Genomic DNA, 27,059 nt, shown 5'->3' with positions numbered 1-27,059 from the left:
CCGTCTTTCAAAGTGCCAGAGCCTTTATGACATGAAATTCACTATAAAAAAAAATAGCCATAAAAAGATGCTAACGTCAAGCTGTGCACGCCTCATTAGTCTTAAAATACCGTATCATTAGATATAAATTGTATGCAATACGGCAAATATATTCATAGAAAAAAATAAATAAATAATAACTTGTCCCCGAATTGCATAACTTCATCAACCTACACGACATGGAAACTCCATTGCTACGTTGCCTCTTAGTGAATTTATTTATATCCCTTTGATGTAAAGATGACCGCAATAAATCTATATATCAGAATTGCCATTTAAATTGCATTGAAATAAGAGTTGCCTAATATATCATGTGTGTACATATTTAATATCAAATATACTACTTGTTCAAGATTTTCTAAATACTCGAAACGTTTCTGCGCACCCACTTATCCGCATATCCAATGAAACAAGTGCAATCGAAGAACATGCCATCTTTTTTTTCTGGCGTCCATTGCGCCTATCGAACGCTTTCAAATCCGTGAGGGCGAGTGAACAATGGCTTAGTTAGGGAGGGAAACGCGGAGAAAAATGATACGAGAATCGGAACTCAAATCAAGCCTAAATGGGCACCGAACCGAACTCAAAAAACCGGTCCGAATGGAACGTTCACAAAACGCCCCTTCTTCCTTATATGGGTTTTCATTCCTTCCAGTTTCCTTTTTCCCCCTCTAAAGTCCCGCCTCTTTTTACTGACTGTCAATTCGCACCACTGTTGTTGCAGCCATTTTAATCTAGACTTCAGTTGTAACTAGACCGAATGATGCTTGCTTAGGACCGTAGAAAGGTAAGATTTCATTTTTTTATTTTTGCTGTTTGTATTTCTCGGTCGTTGTCGTGCTTCAACTAATGACATTTCCCTCAACATTTTGGCGCCAACTTCTCGTTGAACGCAGAGAAAGCGTAAGGAAATGCCATAAATAGCTTAGCAAACTGTGGCTGGCTAACTGGGAGGGAAGTGTGGTATAGTGGCCCGGCAGAAGACGCTAGCTAGCTTTGTGTGAAGTCGAATTTGCGTCGTATTACTGAGGTTTCATTTGAAAATAAATGTGATTTTCATTGTTTTGTAACTCAATATAATCCCCTTTGTTTTCTTAGTAAGATTATTTGGTCATATTTCAATTGAATCTAAAACCACACTATCTAGCTTTGAAATGGGACTAACCAAACATTTTTATACCAACTCAAGAAAGGGGAGAAAGGGCACCTGACATTAAGAGAAATTCAGAATAATAAATTTTTTGGGAAAAAAATTTGACAACAGACGATTGGCTGTCTGAATTTGTTCCTCCCTGCCACAAGGGGCACTACCCGTGTTTGGGTCATTAGTTGTAAAAAGTAATACAGATGACCTGTTACTTCTAAGAACAATAGGCTAATGTGTTATGTTTTAAGTCAAATTTAAAACCTACGCAAAACGCAACAAACTACACACACCACTAACGTTAGCTAACTCCGTTCCGTACACATTTGGGCAGCCGCGGCATTCAAACGAGGCTGCAATGAAAACTAATGGGACTGTAGCAACTGTGTTGGCATCAAAAACCAGGGTGTCAACTAAGTTTCTATTCAGTGTTGATTGACATGGTAATGGACCAGTAGTATTGGAGAAAAGTTTAAAAAAATGACCCCTCTGATGCTGTACGTTAAAGTGTGATGTGTCACGATGTAACGTACGTCACGTGTTCTGCAACTCCTTCTGTGCCGTACAGAATTTCCACCAGGCACAGATTTAAAAATAAGAAATGATCAATGGTGATTTGTAAAGTCAATTACTCGTGAGTGCACCAAAAGTTAATTCAATCAATTGTAAAAAAGAAAATTGCGTCCTCACTGCAGGCCATCATGACTCTCAAAAGCCGCGACAGTCGCATTTGAACTGCTGAAGATAAATTTAGTGCCGCCCTAAAAACTATTAAAATTAGATTCAAACCTTCAAATGGGTATGTAATAAGACATTATATAAACTCTTTATTGTTAGTGTTTTATTTACATTTTAGAGGTGATAGGTTGGACAAATCGGGTGAAAAAGCCATTTCCCCACACAACATATCTCCCCCTTTCACTATCACTCAGTAGCTTTCGCTTTTTACGCCCGCCATTTTGAAAAAGACCCGGCGGAGCTCCATTGCCTTCAAGTCATGCAGAGACTGGCAGCCTGAAGGTCTCGTCGTTGATTTTACTGGAAAGGGGAGAAATTGTGCGTTACAATGATATATTCATATTACAGTTGACCTGGAAGTATGGAACAAGATGTACAAAAGTTTGTTTGCTACACAAAATGGCTATCCTGTGTAGTTGTGTAGCTATAGTGTGCAGCCCCACAATTTGTAACTCGACATGTAGGATCGCAATTTTATTAAGCTAATTGTATTCTTGCGTAAGTACATATGGAATAAATTAGGCTTTACTTTCCATAGAAAGTAACTAGTTATATTACTTCATTACGACAACATTTCTAATTCTCACTGTTCGACTGTCATGTGGCACGCCGACTGCATCACCTAATGTGCTAATGCTAATGTGCTAATGTGCTAATGCTAATGTGCAGTGCGTGTTTCTTTTCCTCTGAGTCTGAAACACCTATTATTACTAACACGGAACCCAAACCGGCTGCGCGCGTGCACCATCGTGCATAAATTCATTTTGTCCCCCCCACACCAAACGCGATCATGACACGCAGGTTAAAATATCAAAACAAACTCTGAACCAATGACGGTCATTTGGGGACAGGTCGAAAAGCATTAAACATGAATGGCAATTTAGCTAGTTAGCTTGCACTTGCTAGCTAATTTGTCCTGGGATATAAACATTGAGTTGTTATTTTACCTGAAATGCACAAGCTCCTCTACTCCGCCAATTAATCCACACACAAAACGGGCAACCGAATCGTTTCTAGTCATCTCTCCGCCTTCCAGGCTTTTTCATCTTTGAACTTGTATGGTGATTGGCATCTAAACTTTCATACTATTACCACGACTACCGGCAAAACAGTTCGTCTTTCAATCACCCACGTGGGTATAACCAATGAGGAGATGGCACGTGGGTACCTGCTTCTATAAACCAATGAGGAGATGGGAGAGGCAGGACTTTCAGCGTGATCTGCGTCAGAAATGGAAAGGAGTTCTATTTTAGCCCTTGGCATCGCAGACGCATGTTGGCGCGCGTGAGCAGTGTGGGTGCAATAATTGAATAACATGGATTTCTAAATTAATTTTTATTATTTATTTAATATTTTATTTTAATAAATAAAAAATTGCGACATGTCCGGTTTGGTCAGCATGTAAGGAGCAAATTAATTTCAATTGGAAGTTTGGCATCAACACGGGCAGTCCAAAAAGCGCTTCGGTTGTGGGGATCTCTAAAAATGTTGAGATTGGGGACGAGGTGAAAAAATACACAGGCTTGCTCTGAAAAAACATTGACGTGGAGCATTACTGTGGATAATCAGGTTAATATATAATAGTTTTGTTTAAAACGTTTTGACAGTGACCATGTTTTTTTTTGCGAAGACTATTTGCTTCTTGAGTTTGTCGAAACTCACTTCATTCGCACGTAAGAGGGAAGCTTGCGTTACTCATGTGCAGATCAAATACACCACTGGAACTCCTATTAAGATGTTTACATAATCGGTCGACCTCTAGTTTACATGCCCTAATAATGTGACAGATTGCTCAGAAAACCTGCCGTTTTAATCACCGTATGCTTACTTAGATTATGACCGTACACCGATTAAAAAAAAAATAATAATAATAAAAAAAATAATAATAATAATAAAAAAATAATAATTATATATATATATATATATATATAATAATAATAATAATAATAAAAAAAATACTAATAAAAAAATAAAATATATAAGATAAGCCGTAAGGTGTTTGAGTAATGCCATACTCTGCCTTGTGCCATAATCAGTTTAATATTGAAAAATTTGTGTGCGTGTAAACGTACTCATTGTTTGCTAAGCTAACGTGAGCTAACATGGAGGAAGGCTCTTAGCTACCTAGCCAACCAAAACCACTTGGCTTGAGGGAGAGAGGCACACAGCTTCTGCTCCTATTCTGAAGTCCTTTAAGGCCGATGTACAGATCACTCTGTCATTTACCATGTGTGCGCTTGGGGTTGGAGTCCGATTGTTTGAAGCAACGGGCATCTTTTGGCAACATGATGCCCTCGCCGGTCCATGTGTTCCTAGACCCCCGAATAGCAGCATTCACAATGGTGCGATAGCAGAGATTCTATTGTTGTCCTCCCATTTTGTGGTGAAAACAACTGTTGGCTAATATCAAAGAAAACCAACTGCATATTTTAACAGTGGCTACATGTAATGAAAATGTAGGTCTGTTTTACATGACCTTGTTTTGTGGCTGTAAATTGGCTGTAGGCTACTCCTCTAGAAGCTTGCTAGCTAGTTTAAAACAGCTGCAAGCCTTTTAGCTTCCCACATCTCCTCCATGTGAAATAATATGATTTATAATTCAATAATATGTGACCGACCGGCTCGATTCGGTCTTATGTAGCAGAAACATTTTTTATTTTTATTTTTTTTCATAGGATAAAAGTAGAGACTCCAAGCTAGAAAATGGTATATCATACACTACAGTTGAAGAACAATGGGAAAGTAATTCTGCTTTGAAAGTTGATGTACTTGTAACCTAACTGGTTTAACGTTGGCTAGCTTGCTAGATACTTCCAGACACAAATGAGAGAACAGCTCACTCTGACCATTTTACTCGCCCTAGCAGAGCTGGTTAGGCTGTTTTTGTTATACAGAGTGTTGATGACTGTGCTGCTGGCAACATTTTAACTATGCTTTTTTTGCCAACATTTACTGACACCAGCCATATTCAATGGGTGTTGAGCGTTCGTAAACTCATCACTTTTTCTGCGCTCTGGCACACTCAGGCGAGAGTGCTCTGAAATCAGAGTAGATCTACCAGCTATGTCTATCGACAGTTGTCGCAGTGGCATCAAACATTCTATTGATATAGAATCGCGCTCTAGCGACTTTCAGTCGCTCAAAGTGTAAGGCTATACATTATGAATCAAGTGACTGCAGTGCATGCTTTGCTGTAAATCACAAGAATCAACAAAGCTTAACCATTTTTGATGTGTGAAACTTCATCATTTTTGTACGTTCTTTGTGGAGAATCAGTACAGTAGCGCCCCCTTTGGTGGCTGGGATGAAGGTCTGACAGGCAATCAACTTCAGATTAAAGCAAAACACGTCTGTTGTTTGTCCAAAGTCATCCCTTTGCCCCAATTTAGGCTAGACCATTTAATACCCCTCTCTATCAATAATAACTGTTAACCTGTCTGGGAACGCGGTTCCGCTAGCCAACAGCCAATGAAATTGCAAGGCGCCAAATTCAATCAACAGAAATCTCATAATTCAAATTTCACAAACATAAAAGTATTACGGTAGACACCATTTTAAAGATAGAATTCTCGTTAATCCAACCACAGTGTCCGATTTCAAAAAGGCTTTTCGGCGAAAGCAGAACATATCATTATGTTAGGTCAGCAACTAGTCACAGAAAGCAGTATAGCTATACTAGTTATACAGCTATTTTCCAACCAAAGAGAGGAGTCACAAAAAGCAGAAATAGAAAGGAAATGAATCACTAACCTTTGATATTCTTCATCAGATGACACTCCCGGGACAACATGTTACACAATACATGTATGTTTTGTTCGATCAAGTTCATATTTATATCCAAAAACCTCTGTTTACATTTGGCTTTGCCTCTAAAACATCCCGTGAATTTGCACAGAGCCACATCAATTTACAGAAATACTCATAATAAACATTGATTAAAGATACAAGTGTTATTCACAGAATTAAAGATATACTTCTCCTTAATCCAACCGCTGTGTCAGATTTCAAAAAAACTTTATGGAAAAAGCACACCATGCAATAATCTGAGTACGGCGCTCAGAGACCAACACAACCCAAACAGATATCCGCCATGTTGGAGTCAACAGAAGTCAGAAATAGCATTATAAATATTCACTTAACTTTGATCTTCATCAGAATGCACTCCCAGGAATCCCAGTTCCACAATAAATGTTTGATTTGTTCGATAAAGTTAATTTATGTCCTAACACCTCCTTTTTGTTAGCGCGTTTAGCCCAGTATTCCAAATTCATGACGCGCGATCACTAGGAGCAGACAAAGTCCAAAGGTTCCGTTACAGTACGTAGAAACATGTCAAACGAAGTATAGAATCAATCTTTAGGATGTTTTTAACATAAATCTTCAATAATGTTCCAACCGGAGAATTCCTTTGTCTTCAGAAATGCAATGGGACGCAAGCTAACTCTCTCACGTGAACGCGCATGGTCAGCTCGTGGCACTCTGGGAGAGACCTTACTCAATCCCCTCTCATTCGCCCCCACTTCACAGTAGAAGCATCAAACAAGTTTCTAAAGACTGTTGACATCTAGTGGAAGCCTTAGGTAGTGCAATATGACCCCATAGACACTGTGTATTCGATAGGTCAGGAGTTGGGAAACTACAAACCTCAGATTTCCCAATTCCTGGTTGGATTTTTCTCAGGTTTTCGCCTGCCATATGAGTTCTGTTATACTCACAGACATCATTCAAACAGTTTTAGAAAATTCTGAGTGTTTTCTATCCAAATCTACTAATAATATGCATATATTAGCAACTGGGACTGAGTAGCAGGCAGTTTACTCTGGGTACGCTTTTCATCTACACAGGTTAAGCAACACGGCAGTTCTTCACCTAGCCAAATATTTTGGATAATACGACACTTCCTAATTTCTGAAAACACACTAATTGAAACAAATGTTATGGTAGCTTGCAAAAGAGTGTAAGTGCGGTTGCTAACTAACTGTAAATACATTTAGTGCTTACTTGGCTGTGGGGTGAAACAATTCACTTATTTACAGCTAGTTAGCTACTGCACCACTCTTAACAAGCGAACATAATGCAGCCACCAAAATTGACATCTCCGCTGATGTTTAGCCTACATTTTAACTTTTGTGATGCGACGTCTTCGCTTTCCAAGCTTTTCGCCAAGATGTTTGTGCAGATGCAGTCCACGTTGCTGCAGCCTATGCATCTGAATTTAGAGGTCTAAATGAGTCCCACACCCATAGAATTGATCCCATTAGGGACCCTTACCATCCGTTACATCAGTAAGCATGCAATGTTTTTTTTAGTTGGTCTTGTTTTATTTGTTGGATACTGCTACTCTCTACATTCTCTCAACAGGGTGAAGAGAAAGACAGACTTCAGGAGCTCTCAATGGTTTCACCTGAAGGCAGATGTCATGAATTACACAGAACCGGTTGTGGAGAAGGCCGTCAACTCCTGGTCCAGAATAGCCTCAGCGGGACAGACTGTCCTTTTCGAGGCATTACAGATCCTCAACCCTATGTCGAAAGATCTTTCAGACACTGAGGAACTGGTATCCTTTTTGCAAGGACTTAAGGAAGAGGGCCATAAGCCCAAAGTGCTACGTAGCAAAGATGTGTACGGCTACAGGTCATGTACAGCAAAAACCCTCCCGGCAGAGATGTGCTCTATGGACATAGCCAGCAAGGGTCCAAGGCCAGGCAAGAAGAGGGGACGGAAGAATAAGAAGAAGAAGAAAAAGGAGTCTAACAATTACGCATCGTGGAGTAGTGCAAGTGCATTAGAATCTCACAAGAGATCTTTCTTTTCCAGACCTCCTATTCTGACTATTCAACCTGCCCAGGTGCAGCAGCAGTACCTGAAACTAACGAACATTACAGGTTTAATGAAAGGTCACACTGCGAGAATGCAGATTCACTCTCAACCTCCAACACTTTCAGGAATACCGTTACTGCCATCGCCGAACGCGGGTCGAACACCAAAAGCTGTGTCCTTGGTTGGTCAAAGGTACCATGCCTCCTGTCCGGAATGGAACAGAGCCCTTATCGGAGATTCTGCCCCCGTGATCTATCAAAACGGCCGAGGAGTTTACAACTACAAGACTGATGTGTCAAACCACAGACGGTCCTGGACGGATGACCAATCTCTGTGGATGATGAACCGTCAGGAGGAGTGTCGGCTGGACGAGAACAGTTTGCGGTGGAAGGTGATCAAAGTGGACGATTGCATCACGGTTGAGGAACTGAGGAGGAAGGCCCAGAGGATCCTGCAGGTGAACCTGTCCCCTGTGATACAGATACGCCCGCTGTATGAAACTCTAGCTGAATACCAACGTGAATCATATCTCCAGTAACTTATTGGTTTAGCCTAGCTAGCCTCGGGGTCCATTTTGCAACAAGGCTTAGCTAAGTCCAGAGGTCTTTCTTTACTGTTGAAGCCATTAGAAAACATCAGGACGGCATCATCTGACTGACTACAGTAAAGTACGTTCCTTGTATTGAGCAGTGACGGGATGATGTCATGACTACCACGCGTCAACAAGACTGAAGGGGACTAAAGTTGATCAGAAGTTAACCACGGTGCTGCTCTCAGACACTCAAGCATAGACATTGCTGGTCAGAATGTAACTTAAAAAATGTTTTTTTTGGTTTGTTTTTATTACCAGCTTCTGTTTTGTACACTGAGGATGGACTGATAGACTTGGTAAGCAGTGTCACGGCACACTGTAGGATAACTTTCTTTTTGTTTGTTTTTTTGTTGCAAGAACAAAAAATTACATTTTTACTCTTAGGTACAGTCTACATGACAAATTAAAACAATTTGGTCCCCTAAAATTGTGTAAATGGGCAACCTTGTTTTAGGGTCATTGTTTTCTTGAGTTAGGTCTTCCTGTGGTTGGCCTACTGAGCCCAGTCATTATCCCTTTAATCTACTTTTGTGTTTTATAGAGTTTGACCTTTCGACAGCCTCAAAATGTTTGCTGAATGTAAGCACTTAAATCGTAACAATTTCAATTACACAGGGCAGAGTTAAAATGGCCTTATTCTTTTCAGTAAACCTAAAATGATGTCTTATATTTTTTTTTTGTAGTGACTGATTTTTTTATTTTCTCTGAGTAAAGATTTTGAAACCACCCTATTCTTGTATATTTTCTTTTGTATTTTTCTTTTTCTTGATTTTGCGAAACTTTCCCAACGCCAGACATTTGAAAAGGGGAAACTTAAAACAGATATTAGCTTTGACTCTGTCGTAGATCGGGTGCGAACTTCCCATCGGTGCTAATTGGTAATCGGTGCAAGTGCATAGTGAAGTAAATCTGTCCGTTTTGTGTAGAAGTTGCCACAGCGTTTTGCCATCTTTCATTAGTTCAGTTGACTGATTTTATGATGCGCTTCATCAGTTATTGTAAGTTCGACACGTTGTATTGTAGTGGCACAGTCAATCAAGGGTACTTCACAGGGACTGTTATCGGCTACGTCCCAAACGGCACCCTATGCCCTTTACACTAGTATAGGGAATAGGGTCCCATTTGAGACTCGCACTTCCTGTTGGTTTAACATCTTACTGGTTTTTTGTTGTTGTGCCAAACATGTTGTTGGTGCTCTCTTGCTGTCTTTTTACAGTTACAGCACAAGCTGGGATGTTAGACCACATGATACGATTCACTGTTCTGATTGGATAGCTGATTCTTCATCCCGCCTCACGCTGGATTTAATTGGTGCATCGTTTTTGTTGCCAATTTCACCATCCCAGAAGTTGCAAAAAAAAATTCAGGCCAGAACTACAGTCGAATTAATTAAGGATTTGGTTTAGTTGAGGGATTTGTTTAAGTTGTCAGGTTTATCGTAAGGGGAAAGTGAAGAGTTTTTGTTCAAAATGCTTGAATCATCATGTTGTAACCCAAAATCAGGGCCTTTTAAATTGATCATTTGTTGCCATATGTTGAAAATACCGTAAATATTACTGAATGGTTGTGTTCAAGCCAGGGACCAAACAGTCATTGTGATTGCCAAAGGCATTCGTAGGGGGGGAAAAAATAAGAACAGATTGGTATGGCTGTAACATGTCTTTTTCGCCCCTTTATTATTCATCTTGATTTCATTGTACCGGTATGAAATAAAATCATGAGACGAGCATAGCTGTCTTTTATAAAGCCTAGTTTATGCAACGCAAAAAAAACCACAATTAGTTACTTAAAATGGCAGCCCTGAGTTTGCAGGGCTCCTCGTGTTTGCCGAAGGACCCAGAATGGCCATTTTGCGTAACGTATACATTAGGATAAAGTCTAGAGTTCCCTGGTCACATGATAGTGATCAATTTATGCAGGTTCTCAACCAAATATTTATTTTGTATCCTAACAGATGTGTCCAATTCTTGCAGTTTGTTGGTTGGAGTCTGTTGGATAATTTTCAGAAATGGTTTAATAAAATATCTTAAAGGACTAATTTTAAAATTTTCCAGGAGGTGTTTGAATGAGATGTACCCAGCGATGTGGCGTAGTCTGGACACCAATATTTGACTTTAAGCTTATTCAGATTGACAAAAATTGGCAGAGTGGCATCGGGACGGAATGTAAATGTACATAAACCTTTCAATTTATACATTAGCAATGGAATATTCCGGTCCAAGAGAAGGTTTAGGTGACGTTCTTGCTTCGTAGCTTAAATGTACTGTAAATATCACAGTAGCCAGTAAGCACTTTTCATGCATCTACCATATTACACTTTTGATTTATGTAACAAAACCATCTTGAAAATTGCATCAATTCACACGCAGACATTTTTAAATAGTGTATGGATGAAAAAAGAAACCAAGTTAGCTACAAGACAGCTGAAGTGGCACAGCTACTAGATGGCTAACGTTAGCTCATAACATTTTCTTCAAATAACTTCAACATAACAAAAATGTACTTTAACCCCTTCATACAAATATAAAAGTACAGTAAAGTTATCATGCAGGGTTATACAGAGCTAGGTAGCAAGCTAAACCAAATATCTACATCCTCACATACGAACGTACTAGCTAGTTAGCTAATGTTAGCCAACATAGCCTGTAGCTTGATTTGCATTTCGGGCCTACCTTAAAATGGTTTGCTCTATCAATATCATGCAAGTCATGTAATATTACATGGGGGGGGATCAAATTGCAACAAAATGCCATGTTCTGAGATTCCCTTAAAGCTACAATGTCAATTTCAGATAAAACTCAAAACAAGTCTCCTAATGTAAGGAAAATGCCTAGACATTTCTAGGTTGTTTCAAAAACATTGCTCTGCTATTACGGCTCAACGAGACAATTGTGTTTACACCGCCCTGCTTGGAAGGGCGGCAAGTGTCGTGAGCAACCTCCCAGAAGTAGCGGTCGACACGTGACAAGTTTACAACTTTACATTTCAGTAAGGCCAAGCAGAGAGTATTTTTCTTAACATCTCTAGGCAATCTCTCTTAGTGAGAAGTGGCTATTTCAGACTATACATTTTAGTTAAATATTTATAATAATTGAACTGTGTTTATTTAGTTAGCCCAGTACAATGGAACCAATGAACTAGGCTTTGTCCCAAAACTAGATCCACCGTGCTTTTCTGTGTTTTGATCTAGATCTACTTAGCAGTCTAAGACAACTGGTTAAACAAAGCTTAACTGGACCCTGGCAAGCTGGAGCTATAGGCTGTTAAGGCCCTGGGGGCAAATGGTGGAAATTGGCAGTGTTTACTGAGAGGGAACTGCCAAGGATATGCAGTGGTCACGGGCCATCCTCCATTTTCTCATTTAGCAGTGGTGTATGACCCAAACGGTACCCTATTCCCTAGGCAGGGCCCTACTTTAGACCGGGGCCCTATTCCCTAGGCAGGGCCCTACTTTAGACCGGGGCCCTATTCCCTAGGCAGGGCCCTATTCCCTAGGCAGGGCCCTACTTTAGACCGGGGCCCTATTCCCTAGGCAGGGCCCTACTTTACACCGGGGCCCTATTCCCTAGGCTATTCCCTAGACAGGGCCCTACTTTACACCGGGGCCCTATTTCCTAGGCAGTGCCCTACTTTAGACCGGGGCCCTACTTTAGACCGGGGCCCTATTCCCTAGGCAGGGCCCTACTTTAGACCGGGGCCCTATTCCCTAGGCAGGGCCCTACTTTAGACCGGAGCCCTATTCCCTAGGCAGTGCCCTACTTTAGACCCGGGGCCCTATTCCCTAGGCAGGGCCCTACTTTAGACCCGGGGCCCTATTCCCTAGGTAGTGCCCTGGTGTCATTTGTGTGCATCCAGTTTAATGTGGCTACTGTAGGCCTATGGGTTTACATTCTCACTAAAATCCTGTAGCTGAAGCGTAATGTCGATATCCAGTGTAGCCTGACCTTTGCAATAACTTGCTGATTGGAGGACTTGCTTTGACATTAAAGACTCTTTTTTTTTTTTTATTATAGCTGACTGTCCTGGTTTTGCCGTTCTCTTGTGCTGTACATAAAGTCCGAAGGGGTTATTTTCGTCCGTCCACTGTCCCAGCTCACCGCACATAGAGTACCTACAACTGTGAAAATGTCATGCTGCCATTAAAAACAAGATGGTGGATTTCATGGGTCTAATAATTGTCTTTGGTTTCTTGGTGTATCTTGTTCGTTAGGTGGGCCGGAGACCAGAGAGACCTCGTTATTTGGTGTATCTTGTTCGTTAGGCGGGCCGGAGACCAGAGAGACCTCGTTATTTGGTCTCTTGGTGTATCTTGTTCGTTAGGCGGGCCGGAGACCAGAGACCTCGTTATTTGGTCTCTTGGTGTATCTTGTTCGTTAGGCAGGCCGGAGACCAGAGAGACCTCGTTATTTGGTCTCTTGGTGTATCTTGATCGTTAGGCGGGCCGGAGACCGGAGAGACCTCGTTATTTGGTCTCTTGGTGTATCTTGTTCGTTAGGCGGGCCGGAGACCAGAGAGACCTCGTTATTTGGTCTCTTGGTGTATCTTGTTCGTTAGGCGGGCCGGAGACCAGAGAGACCTCGTTATTTGGTCTCTTGGTGTATCTTGTTCGTTAGGCGGGCCGGAGACCGGAGAGACCTCGTTATTTGGTCTCTTGGTGTATCTTGTTCGTTAGGCAGACCGGAGAGACCTCGTTATTTGGTGTATCTTGTTCGTTAGGCGGGCCGGAGACCAGAGAGACCTCGTTATTTGGTCTCTTGGTGTATCTTGTTCGTTAGGCGGGCCGGAGACCAGAGAGACCTCGTTATTTGGTCTCTTGGTGTATCTTGTTCGTTAGGCGGGCCGGAGACCGGAGAGACCTCGTTATTTGGTCTCTTGGTGTATCTTGTTCGTTAGGCGGGCCGGAGACCAGAGAGACCTCGTTATTTGGTCTCTTGGTGTATCTTGTTCGTTAGGCGGGCCGGAGACCGGAGAGACCTCGTTATTTGGTCTCTTGGTGTATCTTGTTCGTTAGGCGGGCCGGAGACCGGAGAGACCTCGTTATTTGGTGTATCTTGTTCGTTAGGCGGGCCGGAGACCGGAGAGACCTCGTTATTTGGTCTCTTGGTGTATCTTGTTCGTTAGGCGGGCCGGAGACCGGAGAGACCTCGTTATTTGGTCTCTTGGTGTATCTTGTTCGTTAGGGGGGCCGGAGACCGGAGAGACCTCGTTATTTGGTGTATCTTGTTCGTTAGGCGGGCCGGAGACCAGAGACCTCGTTATTTGGTCTCTTGGTGTATCTTGTTCGTTAGGCGGGCCGGAGACCAGAGAGACCTCGTTATTTGGTCTCTTGGTGTATCTTGTTCGTTAGGCGGGCCGGAGACCGGAGAGACCTCGTTATTTTGGTGTATCTTGTTCGTTAGGCGGGCCGGAGACCGGAGAGACCTCGTTTTTTGGTCTCTTGGTGTATCTTGTTCGTTAGGCGGGCCGGAGACCGGAGAGACCTCGTTATTTTGGTGTATCTTGTTCGTTAGGCAGACCGGAGAGACCTCGTTATTTTGGTGTATCTTGTTCGTTAGGCGGGCCGGAGACCGGAGAGACCTCGTTTTTTGGTCTCTTGGTGTATCTTGTTCGTTAGGCGGGCCGGAGACCGGAGAGACCTCGATATTTGGTCTCTTGGTGTATCTTGTTCGTTAGGCGGGCCGGAGACCGGAGAGACCTCGTTATTTGGTCTCTTGGTGTATCTTGTTCGTTAGGCGGGCCGGAGACCAGAGAGACCTCGTTATTTTGGTGTATCTTGTTCGTTAGGCGGGCCGGAGACCAGAGAGACCTCGTTATTTGGTTTCTTGGTGTATCTTGTTCGTTAGGCGGGCCGGAGACCAGAGAGACCTCGTTATTTGGTTTCTTGGTGTATCTTGTTCGTTAGGCGGGCCGGAGACCAGAGAGACCTCGTTATTTGGTTTCTTGGTGTATCTTGTTCGTTAGGCGGGCCGGAGACCAGAGAGACCTCGTTATTTTGGTGTATCTTGTTCGTTAGGCGGGCCGGAGACCGGAGAGACCTCGTTATTTGGTCTCTTGGTGTATCTTGTTCGTTAGGCGGGCCGGAGACCGGAGAGACCTCGTTATTTGGTCTCTTGGTGTATCTTGTTCGTTAGGCGGGCCGGAGACCAGAGAGACCTCGTTATTTGGTCTCTTGGTGTATCTTGTTCGTTAGGCGGGCCGGAGACCGGAGAGACCTCGTTATTTGGTCTCTTGGTGTATCTTGTTCGTTAGGGGGGCCGGAGACCAGAGAGACCTCGTTATTTGGTCTCTTGGTGTATCTTGATCGTTAGGCGGGCCGGAGACCAGAGAGACCTCGTTATTTGGTCTCTTGGTGTATCTTGTTCGTTAGGCGGGCCGGAGACCGGAGAGACCTCGTTATTTGGTCTCTTGGTGTATCTTGTTCGTTAGGCGGGCCGGAGACCGGAGAGACCTCGTTTTTTGGTGTATCTTGTTCGTTAGGCGGGCCGGAGACCGGAGAGACCTCGTTTTTTGGTCAGTCAGTCTAAAATCACTAATAATCCAAACAGATTTTGGGGAGATATTTCAGTCACATTTCTTTGTCCTGTTGCTAGTGGCTTTTTGTCAGTATTTTGTTAACACTGGCTGTTACAATATTTTTCTGCAATGGCCTCAAGGCTTTTATTTTTAACCTCTGATTTTAAATATCTGATTTATGGCAAAAAATATCTGTCTTTGGTTTACAATTTCAATGGTTAATACATTTTTTTTATTCAACCCAGCAGTCAGTCCACAAAGATAATACATTTTTTATCCATTCGTACTAAACCATTTTCATGCTGCTCCCGCCAACACTGCAGCTCGCCTCTCTCCTTTTCTTCCCTCTGTTTTGTGGGGGATGGGTGTGCTGCTATGTGGAAGTGGAGGGGGGGGGGGGGGGGGTTGTGCTCTGAGGAGGTTGGAGGCTGTAAAGGGAAGTTGAGGTGGAATTCTCGAAGTTGAGAAAAATACATGTACTAACTGAAGTCAGAGGGTAAACAAGAAACAGCTAGCCTGATTTAAATCTGTTTGTGCTTTTACCTACGCTATTATCATGAGATCAGAAACAAACTGACACCCCGGCTAAGAAACCAATTACCCCCCCATCCCTAAAATAGTCCAGTGAGCACAATAAAAAAAAAAGTTTTTTATTTAATAATCTTTTCCTCATATGATCCCGTGTGGCTCAGTTGGTAAAGCATGGCGCTTGCAATGGGTTGTGGGTACGAGGAGACAAAAAAATTAATAAACGTAGGCGCTCACTACTGGAAGTCAGAATGAGAGCGTCTGCTAAATGACTAAAACGTCAAATCGGTTGGTGCTCTGAGGTTGGAGGCTGTAAAAGGTAAGCTGAGGTGACATTCTAAAAATAGTTGTTCCACCAAATTCATAAAGTAAACAAGAAACAGACTGACCATTAACCATTTTAGTCTAGTGTAATGGGTCCTATGGAGGTAACAGTCTTACTGGCTGTGTCCCAGTACCGTACTCAAAGTCCTATATATAAATATATGTGTGTGTGTGTGTGTGTGTGTGTGTGTGTGTGTGTGTATGTGTATATACGGTACTGGGATATATATATATGTGTGTGTTTTTGTAAGAATGTGACTTTTTCGGGAAATCGTGTATACTTGAAATGCCCGGATGTGGCACTCATTTATTAGGCTTTTCTAGTAGAATTCGCTGTATTGAGCAAGATGAAAAAAGTCCACACCCATGTGTGTTTAACTGCAGCTGATAATGAATGAATGACAGGGAACAAGCACATTTGCACATTTGATAACACCTTGATATTTGTTGATTGCTACATCTTTTTTTTACTAAAATGTTGTAAATAATATGTAGTACGACTAGTACACAGTGTGTAGTATAAGTAGGTAGTAGACGAGCCAGATTACTGACACGGGACACTATTTCCTGAGGCCCAGTATGAACACTGGGTATACAATGCCATTCAAATTGTTATACCACGAACGGCCTGATACAATGGAGAGTTTTGGGCTACGTTCTCTATCGGTGAAAGTTCATCCAGGTCTGTAAGCCTTTTGGGGGCCATATGTGAGATTTGCAAAAACTTGTCAGTGGTGAGAGAAATTTGTTTTTAAAGTTAATTTCCTGTAATTCTACACATTTTGCAATGTGGTAGAGATAAAGATTTTCACTTTTTAAAGCTAATTTCCTGCAATTATACACATTTTGTATTGACATGCAATATATCTGAGTGAGAATGACTAGCAAAATCAATGCGTCAGGGCCTCTGCCCAGTCGGTATTCGGCCATGATAGCTGGCTAGACTAACTACCAATCTAAACATTGTTAGCTGACGTGGCTAATTGAGTGACTGTCCGTTACCGACATAAGAGGAGAAACTGCTGATGCAACAACCAAATTTAGAATATGCGCCTCGTGTACTTTACTATTCTAACTCTCAACAGTAAGATGAGATCCTAATTGTTTACGCTTGGAACTGGCCCTGATTTTCACAGTGCAATAGCAAAATTTAAAGGTCATTTACGATGCAGAGTTTACCGTGAAGGAAGTCTCCACAAATGTGGGAATGCCTTTTTTTTAATTTTTTTTTTTTATAAAATACAGTTTAAATCGCACTGTACTGAATTTCCGCGCTCCAGATTGGCTGAGAGCCCTTTGTGTTGACAACCGTTGTGACGTCTTCAATGTTTGTCATTAACTTGTTTTTGCAGAAAAAACTATTGTAAAAAAAAAAAAAAAAGACTAATCTGGTAAAATAGCATTTCTATAAGAACATATTGTTGGGTGTAGATGAAGTTAGACATTTATTTAAAGTAACTTCTATGAATAAATAATGATTGTTATAGTATCAGAACTGTACCATCAAATAATGACCCATATTCTGTACAAGGGATGCATAGAATATATATTTTAATACAGTGTCATATAAACATGGCATTGCAACAGTCAACATTTTAACATCAGTGTTTCTATGGATGATTGGGCCACAACCAATCAAGTCCCATTATAGAGAGCAGCACACTGGACAGAAAAAAGGCTGTTTTCCCTGATGTTTGCAGAGATCACATTCACAGTAAACTCTGCGTCGCAGATGCATTAGGCCGGAATTCATCCGAGGCCACGTAATGGGTTTCTACATTTTTTTTTAATTTAAAGGTAATTTCCAGTTGACCCGACATCTGCAGCGCTTACCAGTAATACCATCACCGCAAACACGGGAACGTTGCCTTTAAAAGACGCATTGGTCGACAGGACTCTACAGATTGAATCCCAGCCATTTGTCTTTGGAAAAGTTGTTGAGCTGGTTCTGCTGCTGCCAGTTCAGCCTCTGGTGAAAGAGAAAGGTCAACTGTACAATCTAGAAGACAAGAAATCTATAGACATTTTAAGAATCTATAGACTAAAAAATACCTCAAGTGGAATCATCTTTCCACTTGGTCATTTCTGAACAACAAGAGATCAATACGGCGTCTTTTTAACCCTTTGAATTGTTCCATCACATATTTGTGATCCATTGTTGAGTCGTCCGTGCAGCGCAACATCGCAAATACAGCTTTAGTCAAAAGTTTGGACACACCTACTCATTCCAGGGTTTTTCTTTTATTTGTACTATTTTCTACATTGTAGAATAATAGTGCAGACATCAAAGCTATAAATGAACACTTATGGAATCATGTAGTCACCAAGAAAGTGTTAAACAAATCTAAATATATTTTATATTTGAGATTCTTCAATGTAGCCACCCTTTTGCCTTGATGACAGCTTTGCACACACTTTGCATTCTCTCAACCAGCTTCATGAGGTAGTCACCTGGAATGCATTTCAATTAACAGGTGTGGCTTAATTTGTTGAATTTCATTCCTTAATGCGTTTGATCCAATCCGTTGTGACCCAGTATCTTTTTTTTAAGGGGGTGGATCAGCTTTAATGTTGTGGATAGATTGTTACTTCCATCAATGTAATTGTCTGCATCACTTCCAATCCACCATATTTTTTTGTGTAAAAAATAAATATATATATATATATATATATATATATACACACACAAACAGGCCCCCATTAACATCGACGGGGCTGTAGTGGAATGGGTCGAGAATTTCAAGTTCCTTGGTGTCCACATCACCAACAAACGATCATGGTCCAAACATACCAAGACAGTTGTGAAGAGGGCACGATAACACCTTTCCCCCCCCTCAGGAGACTGAAATGATTTGGCATGGGTCCTCAGATCCTCAAAAAGGTTCTACAACTGCACCATCGAGAGCATCCTGACCGGTTACATCACCGCCTGGTATGGCAACTGCTCGGCATCTGACCGTAAGGCGCTACAGAGGGTAGTGCGAACGGCCAAATACATCACTGAGACAAAGCTTACTGCCATCCAGGACCCATACAATAGGTGGTGTCAGAGGAAAGCCCATAAAATTGTCAGAGACTCCAGTCACCCAAGTTATAGACTGTTTTCTCTGCTACCGCACGGCAAGCGGTACCGGAGAGCCAAGTCTAGGACCAAAAGGCTCCTCAACAGCTTCTACCCCCAAGACGTAAGACTGCTGAACAATTAATAAAATCGCCACCGGACAATTTACATTGACCCCCCACCCTTTTGTACACTGCTGCTTTTCAATGTTTATTATCTATGCATAGCCACTTCACCCCCACCTACATGTACAAATTACCTCAACTAGCCTGTACCCCCACACACTGACTCTGTACCGGAACCCCCTGTATATAGCCTCCACACTGACTCTGTACCGGTACCCCCTGTATATAGTCTCCACATTGACTCTGTACCGGTACCCCCTGTATATAGCCTCCACACTGACTCTGTATTTAGCATCATTATTGTTATTCTTATTGTGTTACTTTTTATTATTAATTTTTATTTTAGTCCACTTGGTAAATATTTTCTTAACTCTTCTTGAATACTGTTGGTTAAGGGCTTGTAAGTAAAGCATTTCAAGGTAAAGTCTACACTTGTTATATTTGGTGCATGTGACAAAGTTTGATTTGATATTTACGTACATATACACACTTTTTAAAGAATATACCTTTATTATTCCCCAAAACCCCTACCCCCCCCCCCCTCCCCTGATTGGAGTAAACTAATAACCAATAGCACTTAGGCTTCTACCTTCAGTTTATACATCTTATACACATTTTACAGACACAATCTATTTTACAATAGTTATATTTTGTTTGTTTTTAATCCTGGCCTTCCTCTATTTCTGATGTCCATCCAGTTTGATTTCTATTTGTAACTGCGCTATTTCACAAAAGTTCTGAACCTATATACATTTTACAGACCCCGTATGTTTTACATTGGTTTTCTTGTTGTTATTAGTCCCACCCTTCAGCTCCATTCAACCCCTCCCATCTATCTCTCAACACCATCCATTTTGGATTTCTATTTGCCCTGTATTTTTCAACTGTGCTGTGATGCTTTACAAAAGTACTGAACATTTCCATTCTCATAGTTTCTACAGATTGCAAATAAGAGAAACATTTTTTGCTAAAATAATTATATTATTGATCAATTTGACTGAGTTTTCAAATCACCCACTATTGCTATCTGCAGTGTTAGTTCTAGGTAAATGTGCATTTCAGCCATTCCTGGACCTGTGTCCAAAAACGAGCTACATACATGGGAAGATTCTATCCCCCATATATACACTAGCGTTCAAAAGTTTGGGGTCACTTAGAAATGTCCTTGTTTTTGAAAGAAAAGAAGAAGAAAAAGAGTCCTTTAAAATAACATCTAATTGATCATAAATACAGTATAAACATTGTTAATGTTGTAAATGACTATTGTAGCTGGAGGCCAGCATCCCGGAGTCGACTCTTCACTGTTGACATTGAGACTGGTGTTTTGTGGGTATTATTTAATGAAGCTGCTAGTTGAGGACTTGTGAGTCGTCTGTTTCTCAAACTAAATCTAATCAAATTTATTTATATAGCCCTTCTTACATCAGCTGATATCTCAAAAGTGCTGTACAGAAACCCAGCCTAAAACCCCAAACAGCAAGCAATGCAGGTGTAGAAGCACGGTGGCTAGGAAAAACTCCCTAGAAAGGCCAAAACCTCAGAAGAAACCTAGAGAGGAACCAGGCTATGAGGGGTGGCCAGTCCTCTTCTGGTTGTGCCGGGTGGAGATTAAACCAGAACATGGCCAAGATGTTCATAAATGACCAGCATGGTCAAATAATAATGATCGCAGTAGTTGTCGAAGGTGCAACAGGTCAGCACCTCAGGAGTAAATGTCAGTTGGCTTTTCATAGCCAATCATTGAGAGTATCTCTACCGCTCCTGCTGTCTCTAGAGAGTTGAAAACAGCAGGTCTGGGACAGGTAGCACGTCCGGTGAGCAGGTCAGGGTTCCATAGCCGCAGGCAGAACAGTTGAATCCTGGAGCAGCAGCACGGCCAGGTGGACTGGGGACAGCAAGGAGTCATCATGCCAGGTTGTCATGAGGCATGGTCCTAGGGCTCAGGTCCTCAGAGAGAGAGAGAGAGAAAGAAAGAAAGAAAGAAAGAAAGAAAGAGAGAGAGAATTAGAGAGAGCATACTTAAATTCACACCGGATAAGACAGGAGAAATACTCCAGATTTAACAGACTGACCCTAGCCCCCCGACACATAAACTCCTGGAGGCTGAGACAGGAGGGGTCAGGAGACACTGTGGCCCCATCCAATGATACCCCCGGACAGGGCCAAACAGGCAGGATATAACCCCACCCACTTCGCCAAAGCACAGCCCCCACAGCACTAGAGGGATATCTTCAGCCACCAACTTACAATCCTGAGACAAGGCCGAGTATAGCCCACAAAGATCTCCGCCTCGGCACAACCCAAGGGGGGGGCGCCAACCCGGACAGGAAGATCACGTCAGTGACTCAACCCACTCAAGTGACGCACCCCTCCTAGGGACGGCATGGAAGAGCACCAGTAAGCCAGTGATTCAGCCCCTGTAATAGGGCTAGACGCAGAGAATCCCAGTGGAGAGAGGGGATCTGGCCAGGCAGAGCCAGCAAGGGCGGTTCGTTGCTCCAGAGCCTTTCCGTTCACCTTCATACTCCTGGGCCAGACTACACTCAATCATAGGACCTACTGAAGAGATGAGTCTTCAATAAAGACTTAAAAGTTGAGACCGAGTCTGCGTCTCTCACATGGGTAGGCAGACCATTCCATAAAAAGTGAGCTATATAGGAGAAAGCCCTGCCTCCAACTGTTTGCTAGACACTAATGTACTTGTCCTCTTCCTCAGTTGTGTACCGGGGCCTCCCGCTCTTTCTATTCTGGTTAGAGCCAGTTTGCGCTGTTCTGTGAAGGGAGTAGTACACAGCGTTGTACGAGATCTTCAGTTTCTTGGCATTTTCTCGCATGGAATAGCCTTCATTTCTCAGAACAAGAATAGACTGATGAGTTTCAGAAGAAAGTACTTTGTTTCTGGCCATTTTGAGCCTGTAATCGAACCCACAAATGCTGATGCTCCAGATACTCAACTAGTATAAAGAAAGCCAGTTTTATTGCTTCTTTAATCAGGACAACAATTTTCAGCTGTGCTAACATAATTGCAAAAGGGTTTTCTAATGATCAATTAGCCTTTTAAAATGATAAACTTGGATTAGCTAACACAACGTGCCATTGGAACACAGGAGTGATGGTTGCAGATAATGGGCCTCTGTACGCCTATGTAGATATTCCATTAAAAAATCAGCCGTTTCCAGCTACAATAGTCATTTACAACATTAACAATGTTGACACTGTATTTATGATCAATTTTATGTTATTTTAATGGACAAAAAAAATGTGCTTTTCAAAAACAAGGACATTTCTAAGTGACTCAACTTTTGAACGGTCGTGTATGTTTGTAAACGTACCATTAAAAAGTAGCATGAGGATTGAGTGTCTATATAGCTGTACCGTGATATTTGCATTGCTACTACCTCCGTCGGTCCCCACTATTCCACCCGCTAAAACTCCTCCTCATCCTGAGTTGGGTTGTCGACCCGGCAGACCCCCCCCCCCCCCCCCCGGGTCCCATAGCCCAGAAGAGACCCATCCTTCCAAATGAGCACACAGTGCCACCCACAGAACAGAAGCAGATCAACCGCTAAATGCATTTCCATCGCCCTCACCTCGATTTGTATTATATAGCTAATTAAAAAATATATATTTAAAAAATCCTGTATCTTATTTTCCTTAATTATCAACTAATATTTGTAGTAATGTAGGCAGTGTATGTAAAGGATTTTTACCTCACCGTTACCAACATTACCAACATTACATTATGGCAAGCAATGATTTATTTTAGCAAACAATTATTGTGATTCATCCTATATTGTCCCTAACATCTTTTACTCCCTCGCAACAGTTGTAGGATACACACACACACACACACACACACACACACACACACACACACACACACACACACACACACAGGAACACACACACACACACACAGGAACACACACAGGAACACACACACACACACACACACACACACACACACACACACACAGGAACACACACACACACACACACACACACACACACAGGAACACACACACACACACACACACACACACACACACACACACACACACACACACACACACACAACCCCTTTCCCCCCACAACAGCCATAGACTCAGATTCTGCACCATCCCAGAGGCCATCTCAAGAAAGGTCTTGATTTACGAATGCATTTACAGTTGCAGCTTTATGAGAAGGCCTGCAAGAGTGAAGTCGCAAAAACCATCAAGCGCTATGATGAAACTCTGGCTCTCATGAGGACCGCCAGAGGAACGGAAGACTCAAGAATTATCTCTGCTGCAGAGGATAAGTTCATTAGTTAATCAGCCTCAGAAATTGCAGCCCAACTGAATGCTTCACAGAGTTCAAGTAACAGACACATCTCAACATCAACGGATCAGAGGAGACTGCGTGAATCAGGCCTTCATGATATAATTGCTGCAAAGAAACCACTACTAGAGGACACCAATAAGAAGAGATTTGCTTGGGCCAAGAAACACGAGTAATGGACATTAGATTGGTGGAAATCTGTCCTTTGGTAGATTTTTGGTTCAAACCACCGTGTCTTTGTGAGACGCAGAGTTGGTGAACGGATGATCTCCACATCTTGTTCCCACCGTGAAGCATGGAGGAGGAGGTGTTATGGTGTGGGGGTGCTTTGCTGGTGGCACCGTCAGTGATTAATTTAGAATTCAAGGCACACTTAACCAGCATGGATATCACAGTATTCTGTAGCGATACGCCATCCCATCTCCAGGCTGTGTAAGGGCTATTTGACCAAGAAGGAGAGTGATGGAGTGCTGCATCAGATGACCTGGCCTCCACAGTCATCCAACCTCAACCCAATTGAGATGGTTTGGGATGAGTTGGACCACAGAGTGAAGGAAAAGCAGCCAACAAGTGCTCAGCATATGTGCAAGACTGTTGGAGACTGTTGGAAAAGCATTCCAGGTGAAGCTGGTTGAGAGAATGCCAAGAGTGTCCAAAGCTGTCATCAAGGCAAAGGGTGGCTACTTGGAAGAAACAAAAATATTTTTATTTGTTTTAACACTTTTTTTGGGGGGGGGGGGTGGGTTACTATGTGTTTCCATATGTGTTATTTCATAGTTTTGAAATCTTCACTATTATTCGACGATGTAGAATCATGGCCAATCATGGCTAGCGGGAAGGTTGCTCTCTTTTTCTGTGGCTAAACCAACTAGGCTCGTAATACAAAAGGCAAGTTTGTTATTACATGTTCCAGAAGGCATTTAAGTTTACTTTCAAATGGCTCTCCTTTGAATTAGTGATGCGCTAGTTTCCTGAAATGAGTCACACACGTGATTGGAACACATGATGATGCAACAAACAGCATTCTTGTCTGAAAAGTATCTACACAATGTTTTGCACTGATGGGGAAATAAAGGTCTTCACAAATGTATTCCTCAATTTAACCTTTTATTCAATTTAACCTTTTATAAAGATAAATGCGAACTTCCATCATCCAAGCATCACACGGAACCCATGCATAGCCAAACTCATTCTATAAAACAGACAAAATAACTAAACATAACTTAGACTCCTTTACAATATACCACATCTCTGGTGACACGTAATATTGTTTAGATAAAGAGATGCCTGTCAGCTAAGCTAACAGCAGCTAAAGTTATTTATGACGGCAGCCATGTTTGTTTGACAAGCGAAATCTCCCTAATCCCCAAATGCCATTCACTATAAGACGCACAATAAACAAAGTCAAAGATGGCTACGCCCATTGCCTGAAAATATTACCTCAGTTTGGCCACTTTTCAGCATATTGCAAATCTTCAATGTACTTGTTGTTGTATACAAGAACCAGCGCACATGACTTAAGTCGTTTACAGTTTTTGACAAATCACAAAGCAAATAAAAAGTTAGCACCTCACAGATCATCACCCCCAATACAATCCTATTGCCTAGCCTAACTGTACCACGAAAGCTAAACCGGGATTAAACCATTTTAGTGGGGGGGTTCATTTGTGTGGGGGGGGGGTGTAGAAATGGGGGAAGGTATTGTGGGGGGGCTATGACGCAGGAAATATTACTATGATGGGGGATTTATCTATAAATGGGCGGTAAACACAGGAGAAGTTTATACGCAAAATAAAAATAAAACCCCTGGAAAGGAGGGTCTGAGCTGGCAACCCTGAGTTATCATCGTTATAATCTGATGCCGCGTTCAAAACAGCTTGGAAATCTCCGACTTCCGAGCGTTCAAGACAACTGGGGGGAAAAATGAGCTCAGACTGGGAAAAATCGTTTTGAACGGTCGTCCAACTCGGGGAATTCGGGCCTGAAGATCTGAAGATCACTGACGTCATGATTTTTCCCAGTTGTCTTGAAAGGACAATAAGTCAGTCCCTTCACCTCGTGTTTTTATAATATATTTGGTCTGACATATGTTTACGGGACAACCAGAATGCATTGTATGATGTCAACAAACATGGCGCCACACACAGCTGGCAATTAGCTCATCATAATCAGTACAACCTTCAAAAAAATATTTTACACACATCATATGTGTTCATTACAATCTATGCAATAATCGAAATGCATGATTTGTTACCAGTACTTGAAAACGTGAATCAAACGGTAAATATATTATGCTCCATACATACAGTGCATTTGGAAAGTATTCAGACCCCTTGACTTTTTCCACATTTTCTTACGTTACAGCCTTATTCTAAAATTGATTAAATAAAACATGTTACTAAATCTACACACAATACCCCATAATGACAAAGGGAAAACAGGTTTTTAGAAATGCTTGCTAATTTATAAAACATTAAAAACGTACCTTATTTACATATGTGTGCAGCTCACAGATGACTGCATCTGTAAATAGCCCATCCAACTACCTCATCCCCTTATTGTTATTCATTTATTTCTTGCTCCTTTGCACCACAGTATCTCTAGTTGCACATTCATCTCCTGCACATCTATCACTCCCGTGTTTAATTGCTAAATTGTAATTACTTTACGACTACGGCCTAGTTATTGCCTTACCTCCCTATTCTTACCTTATTTGCTCACATTGTAAATAGATTTTTTTTGCTATTGTGTTATTGACTGTACGTTTGTTTATTCCATGTGTAACTCTGTTGTTTGTGTCGCACTGCTTTGCTTTATCTTGGCCAGGTCGCAGTTGTAAATGAGAACTCAACTGGCCTACCTAGTTAAATAAAGGTGAAATAAAAATAAAATATAACATAAGTATTCAGAGCCTTTGCTATGAGACTCCAAATTGAGCTCAGGTGCATCCTGTTTCCATTGATCATCCTTGAGATATTTCTACAACTTGATTGGAGTCCACCTGTGGTAAATTCAATTGATTGGACATGATTTGGAAAGGTACACACCTGTCTATATAAGGTCCAAAAGTTGACAGTGCATGTCAGAGCAAAAACCAGGCCATGAGGTCGAAGGAATTGTCCGTAGAGCTCTGAGACAGGATTGTGACGGGGCACAGATCTGGGGAAGGGCACCCACAAAAGAATCTGTATCATTGAAGTCCCCAAGAACACAGTGGCCTCCATCATTCTTAAATGGTTAAAAAAACACCAAGACTCTTCCTTGAGCTGGCCAAACTGAGCAGGGAGGTGACCAAGAACCTGATGGTCATTCTAACAGAGCTCCGTAGTTCCTTTTGTGGAGATGGGAGAACCTTCCATCTCTGCAGCACTCCACCAATCAGGCTTTTATGGTAGTGGCCAGACGGAAGCCACTTCTCAGTAAAAGGCATATGACAGCCCGCTTGGAGTTTGACAAAAGGCACCAAAAGGACTCTGACCATGAGAAACAAGATTCTCTGGTCTGATGAAACCAGAATTCTAAGCGTCACCTGGCACCATCCCTACGGTAAAGAATGGTGGTGGCAGCATCATGCTGTGGGGATGTTTTTCAGTGGCAGGGACTGGGAGACTAGTCAGGATCGAGGGAAAGATGAATGGAGCAAAGTACAGAGAGATCCTTGATGAAAACCTGCACCAGATCGCTCTGGACCTCAGACTGAAATAAAAGGTTCACCTCTCAGCAGGACAACAACACTATGCACACAGCCAAGACAATGCAGGAGTGGCTTCGGGACAAGTCTCTGAATGTCTTTGAGTGGCCCAGCCAGAGCCCGGACTTGAACCTGATCAAACATCTCTGGAGAGACCTGAAAAT

At 42.0% G+C, this 27,059-nt stretch overlaps 1 protein-coding gene across 1 annotated transcript; it reads left to right on the top strand.

Moving 5' to 3' along the window:
* Nucleotides 1-712: 712 nt before the first annotated feature.
* Nucleotides 713-9,059, top strand: LOC129815814 (uncharacterized). The gene is made up of 2 exons (XM_055869951.1): nt 713-826; nt 7,283-9,059. The coding sequence occupies exon 2, from the start codon at nt 7,341-7,343 to the stop codon at nt 8,277-8,279; it is 939 nt and encodes a 312-aa protein (XP_055725926.1). The 5' UTR covers nt 713-826; nt 7,283-7,340; the 3' UTR covers nt 8,280-9,059.
* Nucleotides 9,060-27,059: the final 18,000 nt, after the last annotated feature.

The sequence above is a fragment of the Salvelinus fontinalis genome, chromosome 18 (assembly GCF_029448725.1).
Source record: "Salvelinus fontinalis isolate EN_2023a chromosome 18, ASM2944872v1, whole genome shotgun sequence".
Lineage (NCBI taxonomy): Eukaryota > Metazoa > Chordata > Actinopteri > Salmoniformes > Salmonidae > Salvelinus > Salvelinus fontinalis.
This window is presented reverse-complemented; position numbering and strand designations above follow the sequence as displayed.

Coding starts and splice junctions, on each gene's coding strand:
- LOC129815814 (XM_055869951.1), top strand. CDS start 7,341: ATGAATTACACAGAACCGGTTGTGGAGAAGGCCGTCAACTCCTGGTCC.